At 41.3% G+C, this 18,100-nt stretch overlaps 1 protein-coding gene across 1 annotated transcript; it reads right to left on the reverse strand.

Annotated features, from left to right (window-relative positions):
- Window positions 1-5,156: 5,156 nt before the first annotated feature.
- Window positions 5,157-10,455, reverse strand: LOC115165147 (C-X-C motif chemokine 13-like). The gene is made up of 4 exons (XM_029718192.1): window positions 9,752-10,455; window positions 8,941-9,076; window positions 5,531-5,611; window positions 5,157-5,444 (listed from the first exon to the last, which is right to left on the reverse strand). Exons 1-4 carry the CDS (start codon window positions 9,813-9,815, stop codon window positions 5,393-5,395), a joined length of 333 nt encoding a protein of 110 aa, XP_029574052.1. The 5' UTR covers window positions 9,816-10,455; the 3' UTR covers window positions 5,157-5,392.
- Between the last annotated feature and the right edge of the window lie 7,645 nt (window positions 10,456-18,100).

Genomic DNA, 18,100 nt, shown 5'->3' on the forward strand with positions numbered 1-18,100 from the left:
CTCATTCATTTTTCTCCAATTTCTAACAGCCGGTGAACATTTGACAGCTTACATGAAGGAGGTATTCTCACTGCAGAGGCTGTAGGGACAGTAACAGAAGGAGCTGTAGGGACAGTAACTGAAGGAGCTGTAGGGACAGTAACAGAAGGAGCTCTAGGGACAGTAACTGAATGAGCTGTAGGGACAGTAACTGAAGGAGCTGTAGGGACAGTAACTGAAGGAGCTGTAGGGACAGTAACTGAAGGAGCTGTAGGGACAGTAACTGAAGGAGCTGTAGGGACAGTAACTGAATGAGCTGTAGGGACAGTAACTGAAGGAGCAGTAGGGACAGTAACTGAAGGAGCTGTAGGGACAGTAACTGCTGCTCGATCATCCTATTTTTCCAACTTAATTGAGGAAAATAAGAACAATCCGAAATTTCTTTTTGATACTGTCGCAAAGCTAACTAAAAAGCAGCATTCGCAAATGGAGGATGGCTTTCACTTCAGCAGTAATACATTTATGAACTTCTTTGAGGAAAAGATCATGATCATTAGAAAGCAAATTACGGACTCCTCTTTAAATCTGGGTATTCCTCCAAAGCTCCATTGTCCTGAGTCTGCACAACTCTGCCAGGACCTTGGCTCAAGTGAGATACTAAAGTGTTTTAGTACTATATCTCTTGACACAATGATGAAAATAATCATGGCCTCCAAACCCTCAAGCTGCATACTGGACCCTATTCCAACTAAATTACTGAAAGAGCTGCTTCCTGTGCTTGGCCCTCCTATGTTGAACATAATAAACGGCTCTCTATCCACCGGATGTGTACCAAGCTCACTAAAAGTGGCAGTAATAAAGCCTCTCTTGAAAAAGCCGAATCTTGACCCAGAAATTATAAAAAACTATCGGCCTATATCGAATCTTCCATTCCTCTCAAAAATTTTAGAAAAAGGTGTTGCACAGCAACTCACTGCCTTCCTGAAGACAAACAATGTATACGAAACGCTTCAGTCTGGTTTTAGACCCCATCATAGCACTGAGACTGCACTTGTGAAGGTGGTAAATTACCTTTTAATGACGTCAGACCGAGGCTCTGCATCTGTCCTCGTGCTCCTAGATCTTAGTGCCGCTTTTGATACCATCGATCACCACATTCTTTTGGAGAGATTGGAAACCCAAATTGGTCTACATGGACAAGTTCTGGCCTGGTTTAGATCTTATCTGTCGGAAAGATATCAGTTTGTCTCTGTGAATGGTTTGTCCTCTGACAAATCAATTGTAAATTTCGGTGTTCCTCAAGGTTCCGTTTTAGGACCACTATTGTTTTCACTATATATTTTACCTCTTGGGGATGTCATTCGAAAACATAATGTTACATTTCACTGCTATGCGGATGACACACAGCTGTACATTTCAATGAAACATGGTGAAGCTCCAAAATTGCCCTCGCTAGAAGCCTGTGTTTCAGACATAAGGAAGTGGATGGCTGCAAACTTTCTACTTTTAAACTCGGACAAAACAGAGATGCTTGTTCTAGGTCCCAAGAAACAAAGAGATCTTCTGTTCAATCTGACAATTAATCTGGATGGTTGTACAGTCGTCTCAAATAAAACTGTGAAGGACCTCGGCGTTACTCTGGACCCTGATCTCTCTTTTGAAGAACATATCAAGACTGCTTCAAGGACAGCTTTTTTCCATCTACGTAACATTGCAAAAATCAGAAACGTTCTGTCCAAAAATGACGCAGAAAAATTAATCCATGCTTTTGTTACTTCTCGGCTGGACTACTGCAATGCTCTACTTTCCGGCTACCCGGATAAAGCACTAAACAAACTTCAGTTAGTGCTAAATACGGCTGCTAGAATCCTGACTAGAACCAAAAAATTTTATCATATTACTCCAGTGCTAGCCTCCCTACACTGGCTTCCTGTTAAGGCAAGGGCTGATTTCAAGGTTTTACTGCTAACCTACAAAGCATTACATGGGCTTGCTCCTACCTATCTTTCCGATTTGGTCCTGCCGTACATACCTACACGTACGCTACGGTCACAAGACGCAGGCCTCCTAATTGTCCCTAGAATTTCTAAGCAAATGGCTGGAGGTAGGGCTTTCTCCTATAGAGCTCCATTTTTATGGAATAGTCTGCCTACCGATGTGAGAGACGCAGACTCAGTCTCAACCTTTAAGTCTTTACTGAAGACTTATCTCTTCAGTAGGTCCTATGATTAAGTGTAGTCTGGCCCAGGAGTGTGAAGGTGAACGGAAAGGCTGGAGCAACGAACCGCCCTTGCTGTCTCTGCCTTGCCGGTTCCCCTCTTTCCACTGGGATTCTCTGCCTCTAACCCTATTACAGGGGCTGAGTCACTGACTTACTGGTGTTCTTCCATGCCGTCCATGGGAGGGGTGCGTCACTTGAGTGGGTTGAGTCACTGACGTGGTCTTCCTGTCTGGGTTGGCGCCCCCCCCTTGGGTTGTGCCATGGCGGAGATTTTTGTGGGCTATACTCGGCCTTGTCTTCGGACGGTAAGTTGGTGGTTGTAGACATCCCTTTAGTGGTGTGGGGGCTGTGCTTTGGCAAAGTGGGTGGGGTTATATCCTGCCTGTTTGGCCCTGTCCGGTGGTATCATCGGATGGGGCCACAGTGTCTTCTGATCCCTCCTGTCTCAGCCTCCAGTATTTATGCTGCAGTAGTTTATGTGCCGGGGGACTAGGGTCAGTCTGTTTCATCTGGAGTATTCTCTTGTCTTATCCGGTGTCCTGTGTGAATTTAAATATGCTCTCTCTAATTCTCTCTTTCTCTCTTTCTTTCTCTCGGAGGACCTGAGCCCTAGGACCATGCCTCGGGACTACCTGGCATGATGACTCCTTGCTGTCCCCAGTCCACCTGGCCATGCTGCTGCTCCAGTTTCAACTGTTCTGCCTGCGGCTACGGAACCCTGACCTGTTCACCGGACGTGCTTGTTGCACCCTCGACAACTACAATGATTATTATTATTTGACCATGCTGGTCATTTATGAACATTTTAACATCTTGACCATGTTCTGTTATAATATCCACCCAGCACAGCCAGAAGAGGACTGGCCACCCCTCATAGCCTGGTTCCTCTCTAGGTTTCTTCCTAGGTTTTTGGCCTTTCTAGGGAGTTTTTCCTAGGGAGTTTTTCCTAGCCACCGTGCCTCTTTCACATGCATTGCTTGCTGTTTGGGGTTTTAGGCTGGGTTTCTGTACAGCACTTTGAGATTTCAGCTGATATACGAAGGGCTATATAAATAAATTTGATTTGATTTGATTAACTGAAGGAGCTGTACGGACAGTAACTGAAGGAGCTGTAGGGACAGTAACTGAAGGAGCTGTAGGGACAGTAACTGAAGGAGCTGTAGGGACAGTAACAGAAGGAGCTGTCGGGACAGTAACTGAAGGAGCTGTAGGGACAGTAACTGAAGGAGCTGTAGGGACAGTAACTGAAGGAGCTGTAGGGACAGTAACTGAAGGAGCTGTAGGGACAGTAACTGAAGGAGCAGTAGGGACAGTAACTGAAGGAGCTGTAGGGACAGTAACAGAAGGAGCTGTAGGGACAGTAACTGAAGGAGCTGTAGGGACAGTAACTGAAGGAGCTGTAGTAGAAGCGTAGAATGCTATATTGACAGCATGGAATTGGACTACTGCACAAATGAGGGGTATTGTGAGACTATAGTCATGGGCCATGTTGGAAGTAGCAGTGGTTACTTTAGTAGCATTGTTGGGATATTGGTTTATGATGACTCATGTCACATGGATTGGTTACTGGTAACTATGGGACCGATGGGAGGACAGGGGATGCGGTTATTCAAATATCACAAATTATGTTGTCAGGAAATGACCCATGTGTTCCAGTGTGTATATCCTCAGGTGGAACCAAGATATAACCAAAGGCACAGGCTGAATTCTGGAGATTGAGTGTACATCAGGAGACACCAGGCAGGGGTGTGGGACAGCATTGGTCTGAGAGACACACTACTCCAAACAGTACCTGCAGTAGTTAAGATCGTCATGTCTCTCCTTGGGGGGGAGCATAGTTCTCACGTGAAGTGAGGTCCAACTGCATAATGGGTGAGTGAAGACACCATGACAGAGGAAGCAGAGAGAGAGAGAGACTAGAGTCCACTGTAAGACATACAGATGGGTTGGGTCTGGGAACTACTATAAACATCATAGTTGGTTTGGGGTTTAGCAGCTTTATTGGATAATGCATCATATGATAGAGGATAGAGGGGTAATTGTACTGTGAACAAAATGTTAAACATGGAGTAAAACAAACATACAGTCAATAATAGAGTAGAAAAACAAGTCTATATACAATGTGTGCAAATGTGTTGAGATAAGGGAGGTAAGAGAATAAATAGGCCATGGTGGCGAAATAAATACAATATAGCAATTAAACACTGGAATGGTAGATGTGCAGTAGATGAATGTGCAAAGTAGAGATACTGGGGTGCAAAGGAGCAAGATAAATAAATACAGTAGGGGATGAGGTAGTTGTTTGGGCTATTTACAGATGGGCTATGTACAGGTGCAGTGATCTGTGAGCTGCTCTGACAGCTGGTGCTTAAAGATAGTGAGGGAGATAAGTGTCTCCAGTTTCAGTGATTTTTGAAGTTCGTTCCAGTCATTGGCAGCAGAGAACTGGAATGAGAGGCGGCCAAAGGAGGAGTTGGCTTTAGGGGTGACCAGAGAGATATACCTGCTGGAGCGCGTGCTACAGGTGGGTGCTGCTATGGTGACCAGCGAGCTGAGATAAGGCGGGGCTTTACCTAGCAGGTTCTTGTAGATGACCTGGAGCCAGTGGGTTTGGCGATGAGTATGAAGCGAGGGCCAGCCAACGAGAGCGTACATAGAGTCAGGTGAAGAGAGAGTGGGAATTATCATGGTTTCAGACTTTGGTTTTGATGCATATATAATTATGCATAGCTTATCACATTGTTAATACTGTTATGTTTTATGTCTTTTTGTTGCTTTCCAAGTCTTGTGCTATCACTCTCCTAGGAACCAGTGGGGAAAGTGGAGAGACTAAAAGCTGCTCCATCTGCCATTGAAGGAGACGGCAGATTCAGCTGGAATGGCATTTTGTTGTGTGATCATAATTCAGAAGCCATAAGTCTCGGAAATTGTACACATTTATTTGTTTGTTAAATTCTTGTTTTCTAATCATTTGTTAGTTTTTTTTATTGATGTTTTATTATCATTGTTTATACATTTATTAGTAATTTCCAAGTTTATATGAACTGAACATTAGGATGCTATTGTTCAAGACGAGGGACTGTTGGATTCGACATTGGTATCACACTGGTATCACATTGGTATCACATTGGAATCACATTGGTATCACATTTCCATTTAGCTCCAACTTGATCCATTCCTGTTCCAGTTCCCTCAATGGTGGTTGAGATGGGGAAGTTCTGCACTTCTCTTCTTCTTGTTGCTACTGTAGAAAGAGATGGTCTGTGTTACAGTCAACAGAAGAGTGTGTGTGTGTGTGTGTGTGTGTGTGTGTGTGTGTGTTGTATTTACCTTTGTAACTTGGTAATGACTTTGTTGATCCATCGTGCATCTGGAGTCACACAGACGGTGGCTTTGTCCTTCTTGGTGATGCTGATGAATGAAGGGAGGGATGTATTACAGCGTCACCATGGTTACATATCATACACTGCAGAATAAAACATATCATAAAATGTCAATATGAATGTACACATATTTAGCAGATGTTATTACGGCTGTAGGGAAATGTTTGTGTACCCAGCTCCAACAGTGCAGTAATATATAGAAAATACACACAAATCTGAGTAAAAGAATGGAATTAAGAAATCTATAAATATTAGGACGAGCAAAGTCAGAGTACGGTATATGTAAATGTATGTATATATACAGTACCAGTCAAACGTTTGGACGCCTACTCATTTCAGGGTTTTTATTTATTTTACTATTTTCTACATTGTAGAATAATAGTGAAGACATAAAAAACTATGAAATAACACATATGGATTCATGTAGTAACCCAAAAAGTGTTAAACAAATACAAATATATTTTATATTTGAGATTGTTCAAAGTAGCCACCCTTTGCCATGATGATAGCTTTTCACACTCTTGGCATTCCTTTGACCTCATGGCTTGGTTTTTGCTCTGACATGCACTGACAACTGTAGGACCTTTATATAGACAGGTGTGAGATGTTCCAAATCATGTCTAATCAATTGAATTTACCACAGGTGGACTCCAATCAAGTTGTAGAAACATCTCAAGGATAATCAATGGAAACAGGATGCATCTAAACTCAATTTCGAGTCTCATAGCAAAGAGTCTGAATACTTTTTGCTAAAATGTCTAAACCTGTTTTTGCTTTGTTATTATGGAGTATTGTGTGTAAATTGATGAGGACAATTGTTTATTTAATCCGTTTTAGAAAAAGGCTGTAAACATAATTAAATGTGGAAAAAGTCAAGAGGTCTGAATACTTTCTGAATGCACTGTATGTATATGTATACATGTGTGATTGAATGTATAGTCATTGTGGACAGTATGTGGATAGAATATATAGTATATCTGTAGAATAGGTAGGATATAATAGTATATATACAGCAATAGTTGAATAGGATGGCCTTGACTAGAAAAACATATTTGTAATCTGTGATTGTCTGGAGTCCCTGCCACATACTGAGTTTCGGGGGAAATTGCTATAGGCTACCACTGCAAATGCCCACATTTATTCCAATTTCTTAGCCTTGGTTATGAATAGGAACATTGATCTCATCATCAGTGACTAATGATTGGTTTGCATAGCATGCAGTAAAGCAACTATACTGACTAATTAATTTCCCCTCCACCACGACCTATCCCCCACGCTTCTTCCCCCTATGCATTAGAAAACCACAGTTTAGCGCTTCGTTCAAGACCTCGCTGACTGACTCACATGATCTATGTGTGGAGACAATGACAGCCACCATGGGTTTTAGGGGCGGTTTCCAGGACACAGATGAAGCCTGGACAACAACAACAAAAAGCATGGAGATCCACTGGGCCACTGGTTACCAACCAATCGATCCACTTCAAGGCATTCCTAGTCGATCACCAAACATTTCTGTAGAAAAGCCAACGATAAAAGTCTTGCGCTTCTTTTTTTTAAATTCGTGTTGCGCTGTTACCGGAAGGTGCACGTTATTCAGAAGCCTTGCGCACCGGGTAGGCAAAGTGTTCCCATTTTAAACAATTTAATTTGTCTGAAAAGACAAACTCCGCCTAACCGGCGGACAGGAAGATCTGTGGATAAATCGAGTGAGCCTACAGCGCTGGCCAATCGGATAGCTCAAATCACTGTGCCTACAGCTTCCACGACCCCACGCAAAGTTTGATACCAGCCTATATAAGATTTCATAACTTTTAAAACCATGACCAGAGAGAAATTATCAAAGAATACAGCAAACAGCTGTTGTTTTTTAGGAGTGAGTTCATGTTTCAGTTTTCATTCTGCTCTGTCACTGTTTTAATTCAACACTATTACAAAACATAAAACATGCTTCTCTCTACTTCCACTTGAGCTGCAAATGCAGTGAATGAGTAGCCAAGTGTATCGATAGCGCTGTGTTTTTATTATTAGTAGCAGCTGTCCTGTCTATTTTAATAGGGAGGGATATTTAACTTTCTCTGGTCATAGGAACAACATGAATTTGTGCATGAGGCAGATGCGGTGTGACTCGACTTTAGCCATCAGGTGGAAGACGTTGTCCCCTCTCTCTGGTCAGTCTCACCGGAGGAAAGGAAGGAGAGAGCAGGACCGTGTGAGGCGGACCCTCTGCTGTTCTCTCCCTTCCTCCCCTGAGACTAATGCGGTGTTCAAAACTACTGGGAACTCTGAAATCTCAGACTTCCGACTTCAGTGTGTTCAAGACAACTGGATACTGAAAAAAACGAGATCCGATTATGAAAAATCGTTTTGAACGGTCATCCGACTCTAAATTCCAAGTCGGTAACTGGGGAATCTTTCTAGAACTCCAACTTTCTGACCTGAATTCACTGACTTCATGATTTGACCTAGTTCTTTTTCCCAGAGTTCTCAGTTTTCTTGAAAGCACCATGTTAGATGCAGATACCATCAGTCCAGTAAAATAAAGGCAATTTATTTCCATTTATGCTCAGCTGTGCCTCGCAAGTGCTACAGCAACTGATCTGTTTTGTAATCAAATAGTTTTGAAATATAATATTGTCTGAGAATAACATATTGGCAGGACAGGCATATACACAAGTAGAAAAAAGGGTTCCAAAAGGGTTCTTCAGCTGTCCCCATAGGAGAACACTTTTTGGTTCCAGGCAGAACTCTTATTAGTTCCAGGTAGAACCCTTTTGAGTTCCATATAGAACCCTCTGTGGAAAGGGTTATTAAAAGGGTTCTACTATGGGGACAGCCGAAGAACCCTTTTGGGTTCTAGATAGCACCTTTTTTGTAAGCGTGTAGCCAATATGATGTATTAATGTATTAGGCAAACTGTGATAATGTATTAGGCATACTGTGATAATGTATTAGACATACTGTGATCATGTATTAGGCATGCTGTGATAATGTATTATGCATACTGTGATCATGTATTCGGCATACTGTGATCATGTATTAGGCATGCTGTGATAATGTATTAGGCACACTGTGATAATGTATTAGGAATGCTGTGATAATGTATTAGACAGACCAGGTAATGTATTAGGGCTACTGTGATAATGTATTAGGAATGCTGTGGTCATGTATTAGGCAGACCAGGTAATGTATTAGGGCTACTGTACAAACCTCATTCATACAGAACAGTTTTTATTTGGTTAATGTCACTTTTTTTTAAGTCATGTTTAAAAATATATATATTTCAGAAATAGATATTGGCTTGCTTTTTGACTGTGAAAGTGTTGTTGACTGGTTGTTAGGTGGTGTTAGTTGACTCACATGATCTCTGTTTGACGACAGTGGGCACCTGGAGGTAGGATCTCTATCCTGTGGAACAGCCTAGGAGAGATGAAAGCAGAGGACGTTCGGATGCAGCGACACTTCTGACATGCAGCACAGCCGTTCATGGGGAATGCTGCAGGGATGAAGACCGTGAATATTACATACAATAACAATATAGTATTGTTCGGATTTGGGGTTAAAGGTTAAGGTTTAAGGGATAGGGTTAAAACCTTAAAATCATCACTAAAAGTTGCACTTTTAAACATGTGAATGTTACAACAAACAAAACTGATTCTAGATCAGCACTCTTAGGGCTCTATTCAGTCTGTATCATCGCTGAAGCATTACAGATCAAATCAAAGTTTATTTGTCTCGTGTGCCGAATACAACGGGTAGATTACCTTACAGTGAAATGCTTACTTACAGGCTCTAACCAATAGTGCATAAAAGGTATTAGGTGAACAATAGGTAAGTAAAGAAATAAAAACACCAGTAAAAAGACAGTGATTGCATGATAGCAATGTAACGGTAATATCTGATTGAGACGACATGCAGCGTTTACCGTGAATGCAGTTTCCGCTAAGGAACATTGCCTTTAAATTTCACTCACGCTGCAACGCAGAACTTCTGCCATACGGATTGAATACAGACCCTACTCTGAGACACTTAAAATTGCAATGGATTGATTGTGATCATTGGAATTAAATTGTTTAAAAAAAAAAAAGATAATAGGTTTGGTTTGTCGATAGTTCAAGAGTCAAGTTGAACAGATTCATATATATATATAGATAAAGATGCAATATCTCACCTTGAAGAGCCACGAACCAGCAGAGAGTCAGGGAGACCAACAGGTAGAGTGGCTTGAAAGGCATCTTGAGTCTGTGTTGGCTGTGGTTGGCTGGTGTCTACTGAAACTGAATGATGTTGTCTCTGGGTTTATATTGCTGCAAAATAGGAAGTGTGGGGGAATCCCTCGTCTTCACACAAAATGATGATCAGACTTTTGGAGTATATAAACATGTCTATATATATTCACTATTTTAACTTTATCCTTAATTTATAGCCTAGTGATTAATTCTATTGAAATTAAACCTGCCATATTGAGAATCTGTCTTGTTACAATTGTAAAGAGGATTTTAATGATAATATAATCAAATAATACTTCAGCAATCTAGTCAAAACATGGTAAATGCTGGGTTGAACAAGTAGAAACTCAGTGGTTCAGATTGGATAGCGTTTAAAAACGGAATTTCTCGTAGACATACAGACAGGTCCATAATTGACCTTGATAAAGATGAACAAAAAAGACTGTATAAAATCAATAATACAAACACTGAGCTATGTTGTATGCAACAAAAAAAGGGGAAATTATGTTATTTATACTAATACAATTGCTCAGTGAAAGTGATTTTGTTTCACAAGTCATATTTTTTTTCTCTCTCAAAAAGATAGGGGTTAAAATGGCACTGCTGTTTTCAATACCTCACCTAGAGAGGATAATGGCCACTGAGCCTTTTTCTACTGTAAGGGCTGTCGTGAGAGAGAGACCAATGTGCAGCGGAGTTAGTGTTCATCATTGAATATTTAATAAAGAAAGAACACCATACAAACAAAACAAGAAAACTGACAGCCAAACAGTCCTGTCAGGTGCAAACACTAAACAGAAACAATTACCCACAAAACCCAAAGGCAAAACATGCTCCTTATGTGTGACTCCCAATCAGCAACAACGAGCTTCAGCTATGCCTGATTGGGAGCCACACACGGCCCAAAACAAAGAAATACAAAAACATAGAAAAAGGAACATAGAACGCCCACCCAATGTAACACCCTGGCCTAACCAAAATAAAGAACAAAAACCCCTCTCTATGGCCAGGGCGTTACATCTACTATGTTTTATAGGATCTTCTTTTACACCTGTTACGTTAGGTTATGAGAATGAAGAACACATGAGGAGGGATCTTAGACCTGTTACGTTAGGTTATGAGAATGAAGAACACATCAGGAGGGATCTTAGACCTGTTACGTTAGGTTATGAGAATGAAGAACACATCAGGAGGGATCTTAGGCCTGCTACGTTAGGTTATGAGAATGAAGAACACATCAGGAGGGATCTCAGACCTGCTACGTTAGGTTATGAGAATGAAGAACACATCAGGAGGGATCTTAGACCTGCTACGTTAGGTTATGAGAATGAAGAACACATCAGGAGGGATCTTAGACCTGATACGTTAGGTTATGAGAATGAAGAACACATCAGGAGGGATCTTAGACCTGTTACGTTAGGTTATGAGAATGAAGAACACATCAGGAGGGATCTTAGACCTGTTGCGTTAGGTTATGAGAATGAAGAACACATCAGGAGGGATCTTAGACCTTTTACGTTAGGTTATGAGAATGAAGAACACATCAGGAGGGATCTTAGTCCTGCTACGTTAGATTATGAGAATGAAGAACACATCAGGAGGGATCTTAGACCTGTTACGTTAGGTTATGAGAATGAAGAACACATCAGGAGGGATCTTAGACCTGCTACGTTAGGTTATGAGAATGAAGAACACATCAGGAGGGATCTTAGACCATTCCTCTATAACAGAGTCTTTCCAGATCCTTGATATCTCTTGTCTGCGCTGATGGACTGTCCTCTTCAATTCAATCCACAGGTTTTTTTTATAATAAATCTTTAAGGGTGTCAATAATTGTGGAGCTGACTGTATATACTGTATGTGCAGCAACATGTCCTCCTTGGGAATTAATACAGTACTATTATTACCTTGTCGTATCTTTTCCCTATCAGAATCATTCTGTCACACATTTATCAAGGCTGATAGCTTCATATCACTTGTGTTCTTTTCCCTATCAGAATCATTCTGCCACACATTTATCAAGGCTGATAGCTAGTTGACTGCCGTGGCTAGCTAGTTGACTGCCGTGGCTAGCTAGTTGACTGCCGTGGCTAGCTAGTTGACTGTTGTGGCTAGCTAGTTGACTGCTGTGGCTAGCTAGTGGACTGCTGTGGCTAGCTAGTTGACTGCTGTGGCTAGCTAGTTGACTGCTGTGGCTAGCTAGTGGACTGCCGTGGCTAGCTAGTTGACTGCCGTGGCTAGCTAGTTGACTGCCGTGACTAGCTAGTTGACTGCCGTGGCTAGCTAGTTGACTGCCGTGGCTAGCTAGTTGACTGTTGTGGCTAGCTAGTTGACTGCTGTGGCTAGCTAGTTGACTGCTGTGAATAGCTAGTTGACTGCTGTGGCCGAAAAATAACTTGTTTTGAAAGCTAAATCAACTTGTCCTTTGAGAATTTAAAGGTGTTCTGACACTATGATTTTGCACTTTCAAAGTATGTGGGAAACATCCCTGGCAGGCATTGTTGTCATCTTAGCTTGCTACATAACTTCTGAGTGATAGGAAGCAGGAGCACCAATCAGCCTACACCACCGCACATACACCCATTGTTACTAGGACAACTAGCCATGTCATCAAATGAATGCTGTCTGAACACACACCCATCGTTACTATGACAACTAGCCATGTCATCAAATGAATGCTGTCTGAACACACACCCATCGTTACTATGACAACTAGCCATGTCATCAAATGAATGCTGTCTGAACACACACCCATCGTTACTATGACAACTAGCCATGTCATCAAATGAATGCTGTCTGAACACACACCCATCGTTACTATGACAACCAGCCATGTCATCAAATGAATGCTGTCTGAACACTTACAAATCCGATGTGGTCACTTGTAACTTGCTGTTTGGACAGTGAGAAATTCCAAAACGGACTTGAAAAACATAACTGATGTGAGCATTAAGGCCTGCAGTGTGAGCAAGGTTTTAGTGCATTCAACTAGGCCTATATTTAGCAGGGAGAACAACGACTTCCAGTAGTCCATTTTCAAAAAAGCAGAATTAGTGGCAGGAAGAAAAAAACACTGAATTAATTAGTCTCCTTGGAATTCCCATTCATCATAAATAGCAAGATGTTTCAAATTTCGTAAGACTTGTTTGTGGTAAGTATGTATCTCTTATTATTATCATATAATAACAATCCTTTTAGATTTTAATTTAATTTTAATTTAACCTTTATTTAACTATGCAGGTCAGTTAAGAACAAATTCTTATTTACAATGACGGCCGAGGAACAGGCGGTTAGCTGCCTTGTTCAGGGGCAGAACGAGGTCTATATCCTGACTAAATCCTGACTAAATAACAGACATATTAAGGCATTTGGAAAATAATTTAAATAATTATTTCACCTTTATTTAACCAGGTAGACCAGTTGAAAACAAGTTCTCATTTACAACTGTGACCTGGCCAAGATAAAGCAAAGCAGTGCAACAAAAACAACAACACACAGTTACACAATAAACAAACGTACAGTCATGGGTAGAATAACATGGGTAGAATAACATGGGTAGAATAACATGGGTAGAATAACATGGGTAGAATAACATGGGATGAATAACATGGGTAGAATAACATGGGTAGAATAACATGGGTAGAATAACATGGGATTAATAACATGGGTAGAATAACATGGGTAGAATAACATGGGTAGAATAACATGGGTAGAATAACATGGGTAGACTAACATGGGGTGAATAACATAGGTTGAATAACATGGGTAGAATAACATGGGTAGAATAACATGGGTAGAATAACATGGGTCGGAGAACATGGGTAGAATAACATGGGTAGAATAACATGGGTAGAATAACATGGGTAGAATAACATGGGTTGAATAACATGGGTAGAATAACATGGGTAGAATAACATGGGGTGAATAACATGGGTAGAATAACATATGTCTTATAATAAAGGCTATTATGGTCAGATAAAATACGATTAGATTAAGGCTAATACAAGTTTATAACAAAGTAATAATTCAATATTATCTGTGTTAGTATTACTATATTACCATACTTTAATAGTCCCAGACTGACAGTGAGTCTAGTAGACAGGATGCCTATTATATCAGTACCATCATTATAATACAGGTTTTTATGGCTTTGCAGAACCAAAAAACTCCAAATCGACCAAAGGAGGAAGAAAGCACAGCATTTCACTTTCTGGATTTGACTTTCCCAAACCTCTGAACCAGAATAGAAAGTTAGCCAATATAATGAAACTGAACACCGTGTGGGTAAACAACATGCAGCCAGCCCATGTATGTGCCACATTCTATGATCTGAGTATGATGAGCATGGTGGGTCAGTGGAGACTTGGGGTGTATTAGTATGATGAGCATGGTGGGTCAGTGGAAACCTGGGGTGTATTAGTATGATGAGCATGGTGGGTCAGTGGAGACCTGGGGTGTATTAGTATGATGAGCATGGTGGGTCAGTGGAGACCTGGGGTGTATTAGTATGATGAGCATGGTGGGTCAGTGGTAACCTGGGGTGTATTAGTATGATGAGCATGGTGGGTCAGTGGTAACCTGGGGTGTATTAGTATGATGAGCATGGTGGGTCAGTGGTAACCTGGGGTGTATTAGTATGATGAGCATGGTGGGTCAGTGGAGACCTGGGGTGTATTAGTATGATGAGCATGGTGGGTCAGTGGAGACCTGAGGTGTATTAGTATGATGAGCATGGTGGGTCAGTGGAGACCTGGGGTGTATTAGTATGATGAGCATGGTGGGTCAGTGGAAACCTGGAGTGTATTAGTATGATGAGCATGGTGGGTCAGTGGTAACCTGGGGTGTATTAGTATGATGAGCATGGTGGGTCAGTGGAGACCTGGGGTGTATTAGTATGATGAGCATGGTGGGTCAGTGGTAACCTGGGGTGTATTAGTATGATGAGCATGGTGGGTCAGTGGAGACCTGAGGTGTATTAGTATGATGAGCATGGTGGGTCAGTGGAGACCTGAGGTGTATTAGTATGATGAGCATGGTGGGTCAGTGGTAACCTGGGGTGTATTAGTATGATGAGCATGGTGGGTCAGTGGAGACCTGAGGTGTATTAGTATGATGAGCATGGTGGGTCAGTGGTAACCTGGAGTGTATTAGTATGATGAGCATGGTGGGTCAGTGGTAACCTGGGGTGTATTAGTATGATGAGCATGGTGGGTCAGTGGAAACCTGGGGTGTATTAGTATGATGAGCATGGTGGGTCAGTTGAAAACTTGGGGTGTATTAGTATGATGAGCATGGTGGGTCAGTGGAAACCTGGGGTGTATTAGTATGATGAGCATGGTGGGTCAGTGGAGACCTGGGGTGTATTAGTATGATGAGCATGGTGGGTCAGTGGTAACCTGGGGTGTATTAGTATGATGAGCATGGTGGGTCAGTGGAAACCTGGCATTATATAGACATTATAACACTAACTGTTATATAGACATTATAACGCTAACTGTTATATAGACATTATAACACTAACTGTTATATAGACATTATAACGCTAACTGTTATATAGACATTATAACACTAACTGTTATATAGACATTATAAAACTAACTGTTATATAGACATTATAACACTAACTGTTATATAGACATTATAACACTAACTGTTATATAGACATTATAACACTAACTGTTATATAGACATTATAACACTAACTGTTATATAGACATTATAACACTAACTGTTATATAGACATTATAACACTAACTGTTATATAGACATTATAACACTAACTGTTATATAGACATTATAACACTAACAGTTATATAGACATTATAACACTAACTGTTATATAGACATTATAACACTAACTGTTATATAGACATTATAACACTAACTGTTATATAGACATTATAACACTAACTGTTATATAGACATTATAACACTAACTGTTATATAGACATTATAACACTAACTGTTATATAGACATTATAACACTGTTATATAGACATTATAGCACTAACTGTTATATAGACATTATAACACTAACTGTTATATAGACATTATAACACTAACTGTTATATAGACATTATAACACTAACTGTTATATAGACATTATAACACTAACTGTTATATAGACATTATAACACTAACTGTTATATAGACATTATAACACTAACTGTGAGAATCACACTGTTTCATTCAGTGGAAACTATTGCAGCTCATACTGTAACTATCATGCATGTTGGTCCCAGTAGTTTCCATTGGAAATGATGAGTGTGAACCTAACCTCATCTGTTTCATACGGTTTCCTGCTGCCGGCTCCCACACTAAGGGACTGTTAGCAGACGCTCTTATCCAGAGTGACATACAGTTAGTGTGTTCATCTGAAGATAGCTAGGTGGGACAAGTTAGACATACCAGAACCAACAAGTTCACCGCACTTTGACATTTATACGTTGGCATGCTTCTGCCTGGTTTGTTAGGCCTATATAGTTACAGCTTAGTCATTTAGCAGAGATTTTTACCCAGAGGGACTTACAGGAGCAGATTAGGGTTAAGTGCTTTGCTCAATGGCATATTGAAAGATTTTTCACCTAGTCTGCTCGGGGATTTGAACCAGACACCTTTACACTCACTGGCCCGCCCATAATGACAAGAGGAAGTTCAGAGTAGAAATGATGTGTGTGTTGAATGGCTGCAGACCAGAGGCAGCAGGCCTTTTCAGTTAACCTACTAATATCACTATCCTGGGCACTGCCTCTGTCATGTTTGATGAGTTGAGCAAATGCATTTTTTATGTGACCATCAGTATGACTTTGAAACCAAACTGAAGTACATTTTGTGGTGTGGTATTAGTGATGGTGAGGCTGATCTGTGGTGTGGTATTAGTGATGGTGAGGCTGATCTGTGGTGTGGTATTAGTGATGGTGAGGCTGATCTGTGGTGTGGTATTAGTGATGGTGAGGCTGATCTGTGGTAAGGTATTAGTGATGGTGAGGCTGATCTGTGGTAAGGTATTAGTGGTGGTGAGGCTGATCTGTGGTGTGGTATTAGTGATGGTGAGGCTGATCTGTGGTGTGGTATTAGTGATGGTGAGGCTGATCTGTGGTGTGGTATTAGTGATGGTGAGGCTGATCTGTGGTGAGGTATTAGTGATGGCGAGGCTGATCTGTGGTGTGGTATTAGTGATGGTCAGGCTGATCTGTGGTGAGGTATTAGTGATGGTAAGGCTGATCTGTGGTGTGGTATTAGTGATGGTGAGGCTGATCTGTGGTAAGGTATTAGTGATGGTGAGGCTGATCTGTGGTAAGGTATTAGTGATGGTGAGGCTGATCTGTGGTGTGGTATTAGTGATGGTGAGGCTGATCTGTGGTGTGGTATTAGTGATGGTGAGGCTGATCTGTGGTGTGGTATTAGTGATGGTGAGGCTGATCTGTGGTGAGGTATTAGTGATGGTCAGGCTGATCTTAGAACACTGTGATGTAGTGCCTTAGAACACTGTGATGTAGTGCCTTAGAACACTGTGATGTAGTGCCTTGGAACACTGTGATGTAGTACCTTAGAACACTGTGATGTAGTGCCTCAGACCACTGTGATGTAGTGCCTTAGAACACTGTGATGTAGTGTCTTAGACCACTGTGATGTAGTGCCTTAGAACACTGTGATGTAGTGCCTTAGACCACTGTGATGTAGTGCCTTAGAACACTGTGATGTAGTGTCTCAGACCACTGTGATGTAGTATCTTAGACCACTGTGATGTAGTGTCTTAGACCACTGTGATGTAGTGCCTCAGAACACTGTGATGTAGTGTCTTAGACCACTGTGATGTAGTGCCTTAGACCACTGTGATGTAGTACCTTAGACCACTGTGATGTAGTGCCTTAGACCTCTGTGATGTAGTGCCTTAGAACACTGTGATGTAGTACCTTAGACCACTGTGATGTAGTGCCTTAGAACACTGTGATGTAGTGCCTTAGACCACTGTGATGTAGTGCCTTAGACCACTGTGATGTAGTGCCTTAGACCACTGTGATGTAGTGCCTTAGACCACTGTGATGTAGTGCCTCAGACCACTGTGATGTAGTGCCTTAGACCACTGTGATGTAGTGCCTTAGACCACTGTGATGTAGTGCCTTAGAGCACTGTGATGTAGTATCTTAGACCACTGTGATGTAGTGCCTTAGACCACTGTGATGTAGTGCCTCAGACCACTGTGATGTAGTGTCTTAGACCACTGTGATGTAGTACCTTAGAACACTGTGATGTAGTGCCTTAGACCACTGTGATGTAGTGCCTTAGAA

This window comes from Salmo trutta, chromosome 27 (genome assembly GCF_901001165.1).
Source record: "Salmo trutta chromosome 27, fSalTru1.1, whole genome shotgun sequence".
Classification (NCBI taxonomy): Eukaryota; Metazoa; Chordata; class Actinopteri; order Salmoniformes; family Salmonidae; genus Salmo; species Salmo trutta.